The 17853-nt window shown below is 48.7% G+C and overlaps 1 protein-coding gene across 2 annotated transcripts in view; it reads right to left on the reverse strand.

Annotated features, from left to right (window-relative positions):
• The window catches only part of ARIH1 (ariadne RBR E3 ubiquitin protein ligase 1), a 50568-nt gene extending 38014 nt beyond the window's left edge, over positions 1–12554 (reverse strand). Inside the window, exon 1 of one of the 2 annotated variants that reach the window (XM_048317706.1) lies at positions 12106–12554. In XM_048317706.1, coding sequence (XP_048173663.1) covers positions 12106–12468 — 363 coding nt within the window. In that variant the 5' untranslated portion in view covers positions 12469–12554. The remainder of the gene's footprint in view (positions 1–12105) is intronic. The other variant, XM_048317707.1, reaches the window with a different exon arrangement.
• Between the last annotated feature and the right edge of the window lie 5299 nt (positions 12555–17853).

Consider the following 17853-nt stretch of genomic DNA (forward strand, 5'->3'; position numbering starts at 1 on the left):
GGGAGGATGAAGGTATTTTTCTAATACTCAGCATCACAGTTATACTGGGAAAGGTAAATTCTTAATTTGTGCATTTTTTTTCCACAGACTGTTTCCACAGCAGGTCTGTCTGTAGGCTCAAACACGTGCCTTGAAAACAACTAACTGATTTTCTGGGTTAACTTCTGTAAATTCTCAGCACAGGGCTCTCCAACTGTCCTTCCAGATGATGATTTAAGGGTGTCCCCTCTTCAGACAGTGTGCAAGCAGAGGATCAGCCCCCAGGTATGTTCGGCATGAAGGTGTCTCTCAAACACTGCTGGTTAAGTCTCAGGTTTCGGGTGATCTGCCTCCCACCTGCTTTTGTTACTGGGCACTGCTGGAGAACACCTATCACAGGGTGCTTGGGCACAGAGACACGAGCTGTTTAATACAGAAGATATAATCCAGCCAAACTCTGTATCACCTCAAGATAAGCACTGTTGATTCCTAAAAATCTCAAGATAACCTGACCGTGAACAGAGCTTTATACCCAGAAATTAGAGCCCTCAGACTCACAGGTACTTGGGGGAAATAACTCACTACACAAAAATCTCACGGTAACATGCCTGTGCAGCCTGTCCTGAATCTTGACTTCCAGTTCAGAACATTATAATTAACATTTTCCAACAAATATACAGACAGGAAGAAGAAAATGGCAAGGGATGATAACTGCTTCCATGAGCACAATGAGGTGGCACCCACAAACCCCTGCAAGTTAAAGATCTACCAGGGTAAGTAAACAAAAGCCATCCCGATGAATAACTTCTCTCATGGCAACGGCCAGGTTACTTCAAAAACATTTGGATACATAGTCACTGGTGGCATGAAAGTGTTAACCCCTTCAGCGACAGCGTGACTGATGAGAGACACGGGCTTGGCACAAGAATTTTTAGCCAGGGGCGATTTACATGAGCATTTTTGGAGAAAAAAAGAATCCTTAATATTCTTCTATCTTCTCTGTCTCCTCCAGGCCCCAGTGAGGTGAGCACTTGGTACTTTTCTTCAATTCTCTGTCCCTCATTGCTTCTGATTTTGTCCCTTCTTCAAAGGAACACTTCATGATCCATTCCCTCTTCACTTGGGCAAAGAGGAAGTCTTCCCATCGCAGTGAAGCATCACCACACTCCACAGTATTTTAGGAAAGAAAAAAAACACATTCCTTAGGGTGATTTCATCTCTCCATCACAGGCAAAATATGTTTTAAACACCCAATGTCATCCTGACAAACAGGCAGGAAATCCATTCTGGTGATGCCTATGCCTTAGTCTACAACTCTCAGTCAAGGAAAAAAATAATAATTTAGCCATCTTAAGAAACTCTTTAGGCCCAGGAAACCACTGCCAATGCAGCCGTGGCTTGGGGATGTAATCTTTGGCAACATCTTGACGCTGGCAGCAGCCCCAGCGCAGATGTGGTTGTGGCTTGTACCGCTTCCCTGCAAAAAGCAGCTTTACCTGCAAAAGCACTTTGTTCTGCTGGCACAACCTGCATCTGCACTTGGAAAACCTGCCAGCATCCTTTTCCCAACAAGCCTCCTCTAGCTCAGATCATTTTTTAATGATGACTTTGCAGTTTATTTACCACACTCTGCTCATTTATTCTTACTTAGTTTTACAGCCAACAAAACACAGCCCTGGCAACACGTTATTTTATAAGCTGGGATTTCCGCTACAAGAAGCAATTTTGCCTGTTTACACCCCAAAACTTTTTCCTCTGAGGGCTCTGCAGAAGCCACCTTTGAAGAAAGGATATTCTGGAGGCATAAGGAGTTTAGCAATCGCTTGTTCGCTCTTGTTCCCAACAAGATATACCTCAAAGTCTAACTGCAGTCTCTAATTGCTGCAGGTATTTTTAAGCAGCTACCTGAGCTCCCTCGAGTTAAGAGAAAATAGTCTGGTGGGATCTGATACAGAAATAGCAGAACACAAGTCCTACAGCAGTGGGGGAGAACAGGAAACCTCCAGTGTTTTCACCATTTTCTCATTTAAGGGCTTTGAAGACTTGCCTCTACACAGACTTGCACTCATTTTAATCAGAAGTGTTTCTACATCTGTTGAGTCAAACTAGGAAGTAAATGCAGATTCCCCATCTCTATTCCATATTGGTAGAGAATGGGAAACAAACCTGGATGTGCAATTTTGTATTTGATGGACTGTGCACTAGCTGACAAGGATATCCCTTGTTCCTCTTCCATTAAAATATTACCATCATCAAGACACTGGGCTTCTGCAAGAGGAAAAACCCACCTAATCAGCCCTGCCTTTGCAACTGCTGTGCAGGACAACAAGAGGAATAATTACACTAATGACTGGTGGATAATTGAGTGCACTGAATAGGCTGGCACCCAGCCTCCTCCAAATCCCAGTGCTGCCTGCAGAGACACCCTGGCAAGGGACAGCAGGGAATTACATCACGGCACACCAGAGTGACAGAGATCCCAAACACCCTCCCTCCAGAGAGTTTCACTATCCATCACCCCTAAAGAGAACTCCAAGTCCTTGCCCTGTTCCCCTCCTAGAAGCTGTCACCCCAGCCAGAAATAGTTTTGTGCATATTTTCAAGCATCAATTTCAGCTCTATTAACAATACAAATAAGGATAATTCAAGCATGTCATATTACCACATAAAATAAAGAGACTGGTTATTACAGAACAAGCTAACACATATCCAAAATGTGTATAAATCAGAGAGTATCACCTCAATTTGCTCAGATGGCCTTTCAGTCATTGCAGAAGTATTACAAACTATAAAAACAAAGACATCTGACACATTATCTCATCAGATCTTCATAGGGCGCAGAAATTGTTAATTTTTTATTGAATTTTTATTTTGTGTTATAGTTATTTTCCTCTATGCATACTAGGTGAGATTTTACTCCAAGGACCTTCCACTTTACACTGCTGCTCCAAGAAGAAAAATTATGCTGCTAACTAAGAGTCAGAATGTTGCTCTTCCTCCTTTTTTATTAAAAAGCTGCTGTTCAGCCCAGTTTTAATACACATTGGTCAATAAAGCTCTTTCACTTCCAAGCTCCTGCTCTGGAATCCAAACTCAAGACATGGCTCTCCCACACTCTTTCCACACCATTCCTTTCACTCCCTATTTCTCAGATCCTAGATGACTAGGATGAAGATTACTAGGAGTTAACTTAGTTTTAAGTTTTTCTTACCACACAGGAAAGCTCATTGCAAGGGAGACTGTTTATTCATGTGAGTCCTCCTGGTTTCCTCTAATCCCTCTCCACATTTCTACCTGCCAGACAAAGGAATGCTGATTGCATTTGGGTTTGTTGCACAAGAACACACCAAGCCCACAGTTACCAGCTGCAGAGGGGATCAAAATTTTGTAAAGCTCCCCAGAGCTCTTTCCAAAGTTAAATATGCACCTCTAACTAGATGTGCACACAAAACAGGCCACAGAAATGTTGAGGTGTGGATGCACATCCATTTGTTTGGCTGACAGAGCTAACAAGTCAAACACCACCACTTCTGGCAACTGGAGCAAAGTAGCTGCTCATGGGGTCAGAGGGCTGAGCAAAAAGAGCAGAGGAGACACTTTTAACTGGAGAGTTTCCTGATTCCCTACATTCTATGGCCCTGCAAACAGCTGTATCCAGGCAGTCAGGGAATGGGAACTGCCCAAGTGCAATATCCACACAACCACGGCTCTGTTGTGGGTGCACGTCTGTATATCCCAAAAAGCACTACTGGGGATGAGTGTCAGGCACTCAAACATCACAATGGTTCGAGTGTGTTGGTGTTTCAAGCCAACCAAGCCCATCCCAACTAAGAAAACCAAAGGCAAACCCCAAAGAAGTGACCCAGAGCAAAGCACTGCACTGTCACTACAGCACCAGGTCCCCACACACATCAAAGCAGCACAGGACAGTAAAAACAGCCGTGTCCTGCTGGGATTTTTACACAAGGGTGCTTGTTGGTCAAATACCAGCTCCTTCATCTGTGGCTCGGGAAGAGTTTTGCTGAAGAAAACAGCAAAGAAACATCCTTTGCAGGGCAGCACCCAACACGCTCCTTCAGAGGCTGACCCAGCCATGGACACCAGACAGGAAGTGGGAACCTTCAGAACCACTTCAAATTTTCATTTCTTTACCTTGGAACAAAGTCTCTTCAGGCTTTCTCCTTAACAGGAACAGCAAATATTAGTTTAAAATCTTTGAACTAACACCCAAAGAAGTCAGTTATTTTGCCATTTGACTACTTTCAGGTGCAATTATACAGATTCTCCTGGTTCTACTAAGTTTTTACTGTGTGTTCTCCACTTTGAGAGGACTTTAACTGTGCCCATGTAGAATCCTTTAGAGCAGAACTCCTACTCTATCCTGATTATCTGCTGGGAAACAGAGTTCAGAGTCTGCATCCCTCATCTGGTGAAATTACTGTAACAATCACAGACAATTTTTCTGAAGGGCTGCAAAGGAAATAAGCAAATATCCAACCTTTTAGTTTCAAACATTAGGATTATCTCCCTCCAGCTCCCAAATTTCTTAAATCACAAAGCAATGAAAGCTTCATCTGTTGTGAATTAAAATGCACATAAAAAGGCCTATTTGTGGTGACACAGTACATGGAGAGTCCCTCCCCTCAGACCAGGAAGCCTTTCACACCTTCATGTTTCAGACACAAGTACTCTCCCACAAGACCTAATTTTGAAGCAGATGGCCAAGACACGATCCTTGCACTGCTTGTCCCTGGAAACAAGAGGTGCCACATGGTGCTCTAGGATATAAGTTTTTAACCAGGAAGATACAAAACCAGGAATGTTTTAGAAAGATTGGGAAGAAGGGTCTTAATGTGCCAACATCAGTAAGTGGGCACCAGTGGAAACCATCAGGAGAAGACCAAGAAGCCCAATTTTAGGTAGGTTGTACACTCAATTACAACCAGATTAGAGCCAAGAGTCACCTGCTCACAGGGCTCTCAGTTACTGCCCTGTCCCCAGCAGCTGTATTTGGCTCCTCTCCCAAACACATCCGCAGAGGACCACCTTTTGCCATCACACAGACGTGCTGGAGCCTGGCAACAAGGACAGGCGCCGTAACATGGCCATGGAGAAGCTGTGCGCTCCTCTCCAGATGTCTGCGCTCCATGCTTCTCCAGAGGGAGGACACCGAGAGGGAGACACGTGTCCCTACAAAGTCACTTCTTTGTTTCTCCCTTTTTACTAGGCAGTGGCAATGCCTACCGGCTTTGTGCTCCACCAGCTCCCAAAAGTTGCCCAAAACTCAAGGCAAGACAGCTGGCAATGCCAAAATGCACCACAACCGTCCAAGACGGTTTCACAAGGGCTTACTCACTTCTTCCAAGAGACTTTGATGCTGTTGAAAGCTATCTACGTCAGGTTTTGGATCTGAAACAATTCCCAGCATGTGAAAAAGTTCTCAGTCTCTAAAAACAAGGAAAAGACTCAATGCCGACGGTTCTGTTTGAGTGCTGTATATGTAGAGTGGCTCAAACCCTCACCACAGTGAGCTGCTCTGAGTACCAGAAGTAATGACCTGGCATTGCTACACCATGTAAACAAGGGATCGCTCCTGCAAGAGCCTCTGCACTTACACAGGCATTCCAAACTCAGGAAAGGCACAGACTTGTGAAGTATAAACTCGGTTACACCTGAAGCAACTACTGAGGGAAGCCTTGGGGGGTAGTTTTCAAAGCATTTATTTAAACAGTGTTTCCATCACAGGTCAAGATCAAAAGCCAAGACAGAGGTAAGGAATTCTATATAGGCCAAGTTCAGGATTTCCAACACTCCAAACACCTGGGATGGTGAAGATACTTATCACCATTTCCATTATCAAATTACTAATGATTTTTCTCCCAGCTGACTGCCTCGTCCCCTCAGAGCCTCCTGCACCAACGTCCCACACAAAGCCAGCAGCCCTCTCCCAAACCTCAGGCATCTGTATTCCGGGCTGTGCTCAAATGCACCATTTGGCATTACTGAGCAACTACGAACCCTCCCAAGGTGTTTTACAACAAACGAGGCTGCAATTTCCTTGCAGTTGCTGCAGCTACTAAAAGACTTGATGAAATTCAGCAGCATTATGTGCTTGTATGCACCCAAAAGCCTCCAAACATCCTTTGTGGCTGTCAGGGATCCAGTGTAGCCAGCCACGAAGAGAAAACATCACTTACAATACTCAGATCCCAATAATTCCAGAAGTACCAGAAATCTGGAGGACCCTGAACAGGTGAGTTCAGCACTGAGCTATGTGGAGAGGACTTCCAGCCTTCACAGCTACTGACAAACTCCAGACACTTTTCCCAGTTAACCAGTTTCCCTAAGTGGAGGAATGAGTTGCTACCTTCTCCAGGAAAAAAAAAAGGCTCCTACAAAGAAATTCTGGATGAAACCCTTGACTCGCTGTTAAAACAAACACAGTGTGGAGATTTCAACCATCACTTCCTTCAACTATCACACTTGACACTAACAGCAGAACCACATTCTTGTTTGTCTCATTCATGGAGTAAAGGGGAAGAGAAATTAGTTTCAAAATAGAAAACTGAAAACTATTTAACAGGACTGCCCTACATTTCCAAAGGGCATTGGAGCTTTGGGGTTTATTCGCTGTTAGGGACTTGAACTCGTGCAAGGTTAAAACTAAGGGGTCAGAGCTTGGGACAAGTATAAAAGGGGAACCTGTGTTTTCATTTTCAGTGATGCTTCAACACTCAGAAATAGCTCTTGTTTCGCATCAACTGTAGTCTCAACTCTGACTTCTCGGTGGCACAGCTTCCAATTTATAGCAGAAACAACCCTTCTACTTTGCATAGCAGGAATGGTCCTGCTCACTGAAATTAAACCCACAGGGAACAGCAACAACTGTATTTACTATTTAGTTTCAGCTTTCCGGAAAGAAACGTTTTAAAGTAGCTAAAAAACAATGAGTGTTTTCAGTTTCACTTTGAAAACATCCCAGTACACGCCTGTCCCCATGTGCACCCCAAGGCACCTGAGAAAAAGGCTGCCTTGCTGTGATTTTGGGAAAATTACGTTGAGACAAAAGCAACCAGTATCAAATGTTTTCACACATGGCCAACCATGAGATTTGCATTTGGCCTAACAGAAACACAAAGCACAAAGCAAATGGGTCATATTTAAGTATGAAGTTGAAATTCCTCTGGAGACTTAACAAGACTTTTCTACCTGGTAATGCTGAAATTTAAAGTAACATTTTAAAAATTCTATTATACTCAGAATTACATGTCTTGACATGTCAGGAACAGACACCATGTCATTTCCAAAAGTTTTGGAGTGATTGCTTATACAAGATTCCAGGAATGCTTTGTCACAATGAAGTTTATTCCATTCCTTGGAAATATTAAATGCATTCCTGCTATAATGAAACACCTTATAAACACCACGTGACAGAAACATGGGGTTTTAACAAAGCATTTCCTCCCAGCATCATAACATTTAGGCCCAATATGAATTTTGTTATCAAGTAACCACACGAGGAGGTTTGCAAATGCATCTCTCGCTGCGAGCGGACCCGGATGGAAGCAGCACCAGCCTCGAGTGCTTCCACCCACAGACTCCCACCTAATGCTTGTCAGGCAGATCCAAGCACTTTGAATTTCCAAGATGTCATCTCTAACATTAAGCACAGTTTTAAGCACGACCCTGAGCAACAAGCAGCAATTCCTGTTGCTCACTGGCAAGTCATCCCTGCTCTGGACAATACCTTTGGAATGTACTGCCCACAGTACGCTGAATTACACCAGTACTGGGAAGATTTCCTAAGTTCCACCTGGAAATCGGGATGTTTTGTCCAAGCAAGTAAAGCTACTGTTTAACAAGACCCCTCCTGTAACAATGGGTTTGCACTTGCCGTGACAGAGCTCTACTTAAGCAGGGCTGTGGAACTCCAGGGGCCTCCGGGAAAAGCCATTCCTCAACAAACATGGGTTTTTAACTTTGGAGTGGCCTGGGGTTTGGGCTTCTTTTAATGGCAAAGCTTCTACCAGCAAGGACCTAACCTTGCTTCCAAAGAAGGAACCCAGCTCCATCACGTAAATAAGAAACCTGTACTTGCTGCAAATGCTCTGATGTTACACCTGACCTGGTCTGCTCTAAAAAATCTAATGTAAAGCCTTTAATCAAAAGAAAAGATATTTTTGAGCTAGACTAAGTTTTGCTGGATCCAGTAATGCCATGTCCTTCCAGAGAAAGCTGAGGTTTGAAGCTCAACATGCTCACAATCGCACAACAGGCCAGGCACAAAACCCAGCCACATCCAGGATCCTGATCCCCGCTGTGGGGTGGGGAAAGAAAACAAGAGGCTCAGCTCCTTTTTCTGCCACCTCAGAGCTTCGCCCCAGTATTTTCAACACCTCACCATTACAAAGTCCAGGAAGAATGAATATGGTCAGTGACATCACAACAATGTCATTGGAACGCTCCAGAAAAAGGCAGGCAAAAAGGGGGAATTAATTCAACCTGGAAGTACTGGAATTGCACAAGGTTGCAACAAGGCAAGGAGAACACTGGGCCAAGCCAGGCTACAGAGACACATCATGTGCTCTACTCAGAGCAGAAATAAATATGCCATTCTAAACATTTTTCAAGTTTATTTTCAGAAAAAATCTAGAGCAAAAATGGAAATAGCAATCTGATATTAAAAAAGAAGTGGCAGTGGCTTATTTGGACAAAAGTCCAGAGAGGAAGAATACGGGGAAGACATTCAACTGTGGGAAAATGCCTTTGGGAGGAGGAAGCCTTTTGTTCCACAGCACCTCTGTGTCTAGGTTTTTACAGTCCTTTGCTAACTTATTCTGCCAGCGGGTGGAAAACCACCAGAAATCCGCCTGTTTACTTAGACAACTAAAATTCCAAATACCATGGCAAACTGCTCTCTGCTCCGCCTAATCACAGGGAGAGGACAGGAGGAATACTCTGAGGTTTACAAATCTCAGCCAACCAACAGCACAAGGTTAAGGGATTATTCATATCCCTATTTTTGCATTCACAGAGCAAGGGGAATTCTTGTCATGCGACACACAGACAAATCAGATTATGAGCATAAGTGCCAAATACAGTGCAAAAACCACCATTAAACACCTGAAATCCTGCTTATGCTCAGACAAGAAAGAGCAAATGTAAAATATTCAGAATATTTGAGACATTCTGAAACCTGCCTGGTTCACTGTAGGTTCAGTGGTCTTAGGGAGGCCAAGTGATAGCAGAGTTTGGCACTGAGCAGATGTCTCCAAAAGCCCATTCCACACAACCGGGTGAACCACAGTCTCTATGAGCAGCAACTTAGTCACAGGTTAGCTCCTACTTCTGCAAAGTCTCCATCAGATAAATCCCTGCCCAGAAAAGTTCATGTTTTTTCTTACACAGCTTGTATTTGGAAATGACCAAATGGATGGGAGAATAATTTAGTCACTTCAACTGTAGCCCTGTCAGCTAATAACTGCTTGAATTGAGTGTTTTAATACAGAGTTACACCTGCCATGGCTCAGATACCTCCTTGCAAATACTCTGTGGCTCCCTGTTCCATTTTCCTTACGCTACAGCTACAAAACAAAATCCCATTTATACCTTGCACATGATTATTAAAAAAAATCACTCATTAGAGAGCACAAGACCTACAGCTGAAGTTTTCAGGCTGTACATTACATCCTCCCTTGGACAAGTAAGTTCAAAGCACCCAAAAATGTAACCACAACCATCACTACTTGCTACCAAGAGCCCATGGCTGAGACACAGGGACCGAAGCCATCCAGTACTTGACTGGAACAAGTGAATCACAGCTCAGCAACCGAGGATCCGCAGCAGCATCCCGAGCCAATGTGACTCCAGAAAAGGTTTACTGAACCAGAAAAGCAGCAGCAGCAATCCTGGTTGGGCGCCAAACACAAGGAAATAAACAGAACAGAGCGCTGGAAGATTTCACCAGCAGCCACAGGAGTGGGAATGAGCAAATCCTGAAGCATCAGCCGAAGTCGGACCACTTATCCCAGAACAGCCCAGAAATCTGATGGCAGGAAGCTGGCATTTAACAGCCATTCACGGCAACTGAGTGTTTTCCTACCCTCTTCTGATGCATTCCAGGGCCTAAGCTGGTTTTGGGTCCCAGGTTTACCCATGACATTCTGAACAGACTGGCTTTGTGCACCCTGCTCTGCGAAACCAGGAGGAACTACTGCAAACCCCAGGCAGCAACTGGAGCACGAGAGCAGCCACGGGAGGGTCCGGGGGGTGGTTCTGCAGAGCCCAGCATAGGGTCAGGCCTCCTGCTGCCACGCCGGGGACAGGGGCAGAACAAGGGGCTCATCACCTAAATCCATTTCTCTGCACTAGTTCTGAAACTCACAAGTCGAGCACACAGTCAAACAGCTTCAAGGGCAGTGTAAGAGGGGGGCAAATCCGCTCAGACCACCAATCAGGACCTTCTCTAACAAATTAGTTCACGAAGGACATGCAGGTGAGTTCACCAGTCGGGTCTGGAAAATGCAGGAGCAGGAACACTCTCAATTCCTCACTGGCAGTAACTTTTCCACCACTTGTCTTATACAAAGATAAGGAATATGTCAGAATCAGTTCAATACAAACAGTTTGGGCCATGACTTCTGCAACCTTAATCATTAAACACAGACTCACTATCTTAATGGCTATTTTAAAGAGTAAAAACCTGAAGTTCCCAACTGTTTGCATGTCTGCCTCCCAATTGTTTCCCTCCCTATATCAGGATCAATACCTGGGAGCAAAGAAACATCCCTGTTTAACTATGAGATCTTCTTTAACTGCAGGGTAATCAGCTAATCCGGGCAGACTCCTTTATTCAGCTTTACATGGGCAATGCTATCATTAAAGTAATAAACTTTAATTTGACTCAAGGAATGCCATGTACTAATTTTGCACGCAAATACTTTTACAGCTGTTTGCATCAAGCTCCATATAAACTACAGGGGATTTATAGCACATAAAGCAACATTTTAAAGCTGCTGTCCCAGCCACTGCAGAGCACAGGACAGTTGGAGAAAAAACATACACTGAAGCATCTCGTGTATAAAGAGATTTACGAACACACACAACCAGCAAAACAACTGCTTTCTGGGCACTGGATCCCTCAATGTTTAGTATCCACAGATTTCTCACAGTATTCCGGTTGGCATACTGGAAAAAGGGTAGCACCTCCTATTTACTCTGAATAATGGTAAGTAAACGGGAACTAAAGAAAACCCATCACCTGAAGAAAAGTGAACTGTATCAGAAACTTGATGGTGAGGTGGAGCCAAACCCTGCCACGAACATTTAGAAAGGGATGCTGAATCATTTCAGCGGCTTGAATTTTTCCCCAAAAGCTCAGGAGCCAAGAGATAAGACTTAGATACTTCGATCTAAAGAGGATAAATGTTATTTCAAACTCTATTTCAGTTTTAAAGAGACGCGCTTAAAAACTGAGGGTAAAAAAAGTTACGGTTGTGAAGGGATTGCTCGTAGCCCTCCTGGTCTGTGCTGGAAATAAACACAAGGTTCAACCTCTGTGTGTGGCGGGGGGAAGGGAAGGGAGACGGCAACAAAACCAGAGCGGTGCCTCTCCTGGAATTCCAGGGCTTGCCATGGACTCCGCAGGGTTACCGAAGGAGCTGGAGGAGCTACACCCCGCCGAACACCATGAGGACGGAGAAGAATAAGGGAAAAAACATAGATTACGGCCCGCAGCTCGCAAACACACAAAGAAAGAAGAGCCCTTTCAGTGCCAAAGGCCTCGCTCCCGACGCTTCCACGGCAGGAAGCGAGATCTTGGCCAGGCCCGAGGAGCCTCCCGGGAGAATGGGGTGACGAGCAGTCCCCTGCACCGCCAGGGTGTACCGAGAAGAGCCCCCCCCGCCCACCTCCAGCGGCGGGGGATACCGAGTTGAGTCCCCTCCAGCCCCGGGAGGTACCGAGGAGCCCCTTCCAGCCTCGAGGTGTGCCGACAGGTGTGTGTGAGGCCCTGGCCCGTGGACGGGCCGGCTCCGGTGCCCCTCAGGAGGCCGGTGACCCGTCCCGCCACCCCCCACGCCCCTTCCCCGGTGTGTCCCCCCCAGTCCCGGTGCCGGGGGGCCGCACCTGGATGACCTCGTTGACCTCGCGGATGCACTCCACCATGTGCTGCAGGATCTGCTCGGCCGTCAGCACCTCGTAGCGATAATCCTCCTCCTGCTCGGGGCCGCCGCCGGGGCCCGGCCCGCCGCCCAGGCCGCCGCCGCCGCCGCCACCGCCAGGGCCCAGCCCGCCCGTCTCGCTGCCCAACAGCCCGTCGCGCTCCCCGCCGACGCGCAGCCCGGGCTCCACCAGCTCCACTTCGCCCAGGTCCAGGTTATCGTCGGGCTCGTCTTCCTCCTCGTCCTCCTCGTCCTCCTCCGCGCCGCTGTCCTCGCTGCACTCCTCGTCCTCGTCGAACTCGTAGTTGTACCCCTCGTCCGAGTCCATGGCGAGGCGCTGAGGGAGCGGCGGCGGCTCCCGCGGCCTCCCCGCGTCCGGCCCCGCCGCCGCCGCCGTTGGCCCCGGCCCGGCCCGGCCCCGCCGCGCCTCAACCGCCGCCAACAAAGGGCCGCGGCCGCCGCGCTCCGTCACCGCGCGCCCCGCGCGTCACCGCCGCCCGCCCGCGCCTGCGCGCCCGCCGCCATCTCACCCCGCCCGCCGCCGCCGCCATCTTGGGTGCGCGACACGCCCCCGCCCAGCCCCCGCCCGCCTCACGCTGATGCCGCCATGTTGAGTGTGGCGCGGCGCCAGGCTGGGTGCGGCGGGGAAGCATCGCGGAATCACCGTACCACTGGGGTGGAAGAGAGCCCCGAGACCATCGAGGCCAACCTGAGACCCAACACCATCCTGTCAACCAGACCAGAGCACTGAGTGCCACGTCCAGTCCTTCCTTGGACGCCTCCACGGATGGGGACTCCACCATCTCCCCGAGCAGCCCCTTCCAATGCCTGACAACCCTTTCCATGAAGAAATTCCTCCTGATGTCCAACCTGAGCCTTCCCCTGGCACAACCTGAGGACGTTTCCTCTTGTCCTGTTCTTTGTGCCCTGGGAGCAGAGCCCGACCCTCCCCAGCTGCCCCCTCCTGTCAGGGAGATGGGCAGAGCCAGAAGATCCCCCCTGAGCCTCCTTTTCTCCAGGCTGAGCCCCTTTCCCAGCTCCCTCAGCTGCTCCTGGTGCTACCCAATATTAACTGGTTGGAATGGACCTTAAAGCTCATCCCATTCCACCCCCTGCCATGGGCAGGGACACCTTCCACTAGCCGACGTTGCTCCAAGCCCCATCCAACCTGGCCTTGGACACTTCCAGGGATCCAGGGGCAGCCACAGCTTCTCTGGGCACCCTCATCTTCTCTGGGCACCCTGTGCCAGGGCCTCATGACCCTCATAGGGAGGAATTTCTTCCCAATATATAACCTAAATTTTCCCTTTTTCAGTTTGTACCCATTACTCTGTCCTATCCCTACAGTTCCTGAGGAAGCTGGGTGTGGGGGGGAGTGGAAGGTTTGGGGGGCTTACCGACTTCTCCTCCTTCCCACCCAGTGATGGGACATGAGGTGAAGCTGGGGCATGGAGCCCTCCTGAAGTGTTCTGTGGGGCCAAGTGTGGAGAAGACTCCCAGTGCCACCGTTTAATTGAGCCGTGTGGGGTCTGTTGCAAGCGACTTGTAAGGGCAATGTGATGCGGATGTAAGGGGAATGTGAGGGAAAGGTATAGGAAAATAGGTTGCTCTGCCCCAAAATCAGAATAAAATTGCAATGAGACCCTCCAGGCAGAAATTCCCAATCATTCCACGGGATAAATGTGAGCCCACCGTCTCTGGGGGAACCCTGACAGTGCCAGGTGGCATCTCCAAGCTCCAGCGTTGCCTTCTGGTCCGTGAAGATGGTACTACCTGGGATTTCCTTGGTGCCAGGCTTGATTCCCTTTTTTCTCTGTTAATTTGGCATTTTGCAGGGGGAAGAACACACAAGTGGTTTCATCCCCAGACCAGGGATAGACTTTTTTACCTCCTGGTGTTGACAAGTGCCCTGGGCAGGTCAGGAATGCTGTGCCCAGGTGGTCTCATCCCTGCCAGAGCCTCTCACCTGCACACTGAGCTGCCAGCGAAGGGCAGGATGGACACTGAGGTGGTGCAGGGGCTGAGCACCCTTTGCCTCAGCTTTCCCTGCCTCCAGCATCAGCTGCACTCAGCCTGATACGGGGGAGGCTCGCTGGGCTCATTGTCTGCAGCCGTTCAGGGAGCTCACGGAACTCTGGTTGGCTTGGAAACAAGGCTGCAGTCTGGCCCAGAGGAGAACCAGCTGCTCCCCCCTCCACCACTGTTCACCGTGGATGTGAGAGCCCAGCACAGCCCCGGGAGGGCTCCAAGGCCACCCTCTCCCAGTGGTGCTCACCTTCCACTTCCTCGTGCCCTGGGGAATCATTTCTTCCCGGGGTGAAGTGGGGCCGTGCAGATGTGGTGATGTTATTCACCCACTCTGCCCGGATGAAGATGAGACTCAGCAGGGCAGTATGTGGTGTAGGTGTGACAAGTTTCATCAGCTCTTTGGGACAGGAGTCATCCGGTGCAGCGGGATCCTGCTTCCTGCTTCTGTCTCATACAAATCCCTTGTGAAACAGGAAGAAAATTAGAAGCCACATTCAAAAGGCTGTTTATTTCCTGCTGGAACACAGAAAGCATAATGATGGCTGCAGCGACAGGGGTTTACACATGCAGGTGCCCTCAGGGATCCAGGGAGATTACGTGTCCAACGGCCTGGCAGGTGTCTCTAGAACCCTCGCTGGGTACCCAGCTGCATCTTCAGAAACACAGGCAGCTCCCTGCACTCTGCTCTGCCTGGGTCAGGAGCACACAGGGGGTGTGGTCTGGGCACGCACATTGCCTCATGCGATGCTACCTAGTCAATAAAGCCAGTTCTCTAATTACCCTACTTACGTGGAATTGCAAAGGCCGGAGCTTTAATCATGCTGCCCTACATTAATCTAAGTAGCCTTGACTTGGTTCAGCTCCAGATGCACCATCTGGACATCTGCCAGGCTGGTCCCACCTCACACGTCAAGCCATGGGGGCTCAGGTGGTTGCTCCAGGTCCTCACCCCACGTTTTATCCCCAAGGGGGACTGTGTGTCACCCCCTGGGACGCTGAGCTAGTTCTGCCCAGCTGGTGACATGCCCAGCTCCTGGCCAACAATGACAAGGCACAAGCCATTTTGGGGCTGCTCATCTGCCCACAGGATCCCAAGAAAGGCACTGACCAAACAGTGGGGTTTTGCTTTTTTGGATTTTGGCAGCTCTGGACACAAAAACCTTTGGCTGAGGTGACCTTCCCCTCAGGGACAGACTCGGGAGCGTGTTTGGGAAGCAGCTGTTCCTGGGAGCAGGGACTGGCCATCTCCAGGTGCTCCGAGAACCTCCCCATGTCCTGGCCCTGGCCAAGGCTGCAGAGTTCAGCTCAGAGCCTTGCATGGAGCCCCGAGAGAGGAGGTTCTCTGGAGCCAGGCTGGGAGAGCTGGGGGTGTTCACCTGGAGAAGAGAAGGCTCCAGGGAGACCTCAGAGCCCCTTCCAGTGCCTAAAGGGGCTCCAGGAGAGCTGGAGAGGGACTGGGGACAAGGGCTGGAGGGACAGGACCCAGGGAATGGCTTCCCACTGCCAGAGGGCAGGGATGGATGGGATATTGGGATGGAATTGTTCCCTGTGAGGGTGGGGAGACCCTGGCATAGGGTGCCCAGAGCAGCTGTGGCTGCCCCTGCATCCCTGGAAGTGTCCAAAGCCAGGCTGGACAGGGCTTGGAGCAGCCTGGGACAGTGGGAGGTGTCCCTGCCTGTGGCATGGCGTGGAACAAGATGATCTGTAAAGGTAGGGACCTACCTTACTACCCAAACCATGCCATGATTCTGTGATGTTTCTATGATTCCAGTAATAAATACTTATAAACACTGATGGGATCTTCCCAATGACATCCCACAGATATAGGAAACTAGTTTGCCTTCTGCAGTCCCAGCCTTATCTTTCCCAACTGCAAGACAGGGATCAGCACTTTGCAGCTGGTTACTCCAGCAACAGTTACACTAATACATCTCAAAAATACTCTTTGGAATGAAATTTTAGCCACGCCCTTTGCAAGAGGTCTTTCTTTATTTTGAAGTTCCCAACCAATAGTCATGTACGAAGCCCTGGTCACCCACCAGCTTCTTGTAGGTGGTTGGCAAAAGGTACCTGAGAAAAACAGGGCTGCTGTCTTCAGCTCATTCCGAGGGGATCTGTGCTGCCTCTGGGGATTTTAGGACTCCAGCTACTGAGGAAAGCCAAAAACTGTTCTTCTGCTCACTCTGGAAAATGATTTAGATCTCCATAGACACCTGGTGCCTTTTCACTTTATTCTTGCAAGAGCTTAATTACCCAAGTGATTTTGGTAACTGTTAACACTGAAGCTGACAAGAATAAAATATTGCCTTGCAATCACCTTGCTCCCCAAAGTTAAGCACATGCTTACAGGATTTATGGGAGCATCGCCTCTGGGCACAGGGAGTTTGTCACGGCACATCCACAGGCTCTGATTGATTCCAGCTCAGCCCCACAGCCGTGACTGGGAGCAGCCAGGGACAGCAGCCACATGTACTCAGCCTCCGCAAGAACTTGCAGCATCTCCTCGTGACAAGCCCTGATTCGTGATACCAAAATGCTGTGAAAGTGCTGGTGTCCCACACCACAATCCGCCTGCAGACTCGGGGTGAACCTCCCATCCCACCCAGCCTCCTTCCTGATCCTGCATTCCTTGAGGCAGGCAGGATCTCTGGAAAAAGCCTTTCTTCTCCATCACCGGAGACACACGGAGCTCCCACGCTGGGAGAAAGGAAATCCAGAAGATTTCTCAATGCCTAGGGTTTGATTTTGGGTGTCTGCACACTCCTTAACAACCTCAACCATAAGCATGGGCTGAGCAGCCCCTTGGATCACCACCCCAAAGCTGTGCGAGCTGGAGATAACCCAGAAGAAAAAAGTCTCTGTGATAACATCAACAGTGGAAACACCACCAGGCTGAGCTCGAGTCAGGACCCCAAATCCTACACTGATTAACACATCTCACTTCAAGCTTTTTGCTTTAAACTCCACTCTCAAGCTCGTAACTGTTGAAATACTTCTCCTCGCTGCTGCCTGCTCAATCCAAGCCTCCCAGGCCTCACTCCCCTCACACGTGCTCTCCCAGCTGAAGAGGTCCCTTCTGTTAAACCCCATCTTTGCTGAAAAATTCCTTCACCACGTGCACCTGCTAAACCATCTGATGGCAGCATTGATAAGTGGTGGTCTAGGTGGGAAGGTAGGGATATGGAAATGAGTTATCCTGTGCTTTGAAAAGCATTTGGATGCATCCTTGTGGCTCCAAAAGCATCCTGCCATACACCAGCCTGCTTTGGCCCCCCAAAATATCAAGGTTCTTCACGGGCTGAGTTGTTGGAGCTGGTGAAAATACCCTGGATGTGGATTTAGGAGCATCTCATGTTTAGGATCTTCATTGTGCACATGCTAAAGCTCCACCAAATGTCTCTGGGCGCTCCTGTTGGGTGTTTAAATGTGAGCACCCCCTGCTTGATGACAAGCAATATCATCCCTGAAATACAAAGACGTGCAACAGGAGGGTCTGTACCTGAAAAGACCTGGCATATGCTGATCACATTCCCTCCAGACCACCACCACAAGTAAGGACACCTCAACCCTGCAACCCTTGTGGTTGCAGTCCAAATCCCATCATTATTTTACCAAGAATTAAAGGGAAGGTAAACAAGCAAATGGAGATGGTAGTTTTGCCCAGAGATGCCAAAATTCAAGTTAG

Source organism: Corvus hawaiiensis, chromosome 13, assembly GCF_020740725.1.
Source record: "Corvus hawaiiensis isolate bCorHaw1 chromosome 13, bCorHaw1.pri.cur, whole genome shotgun sequence".
In the NCBI taxonomy this organism is placed as follows: domain Eukaryota; kingdom Metazoa; phylum Chordata; class Aves; order Passeriformes; family Corvidae; genus Corvus; species Corvus hawaiiensis.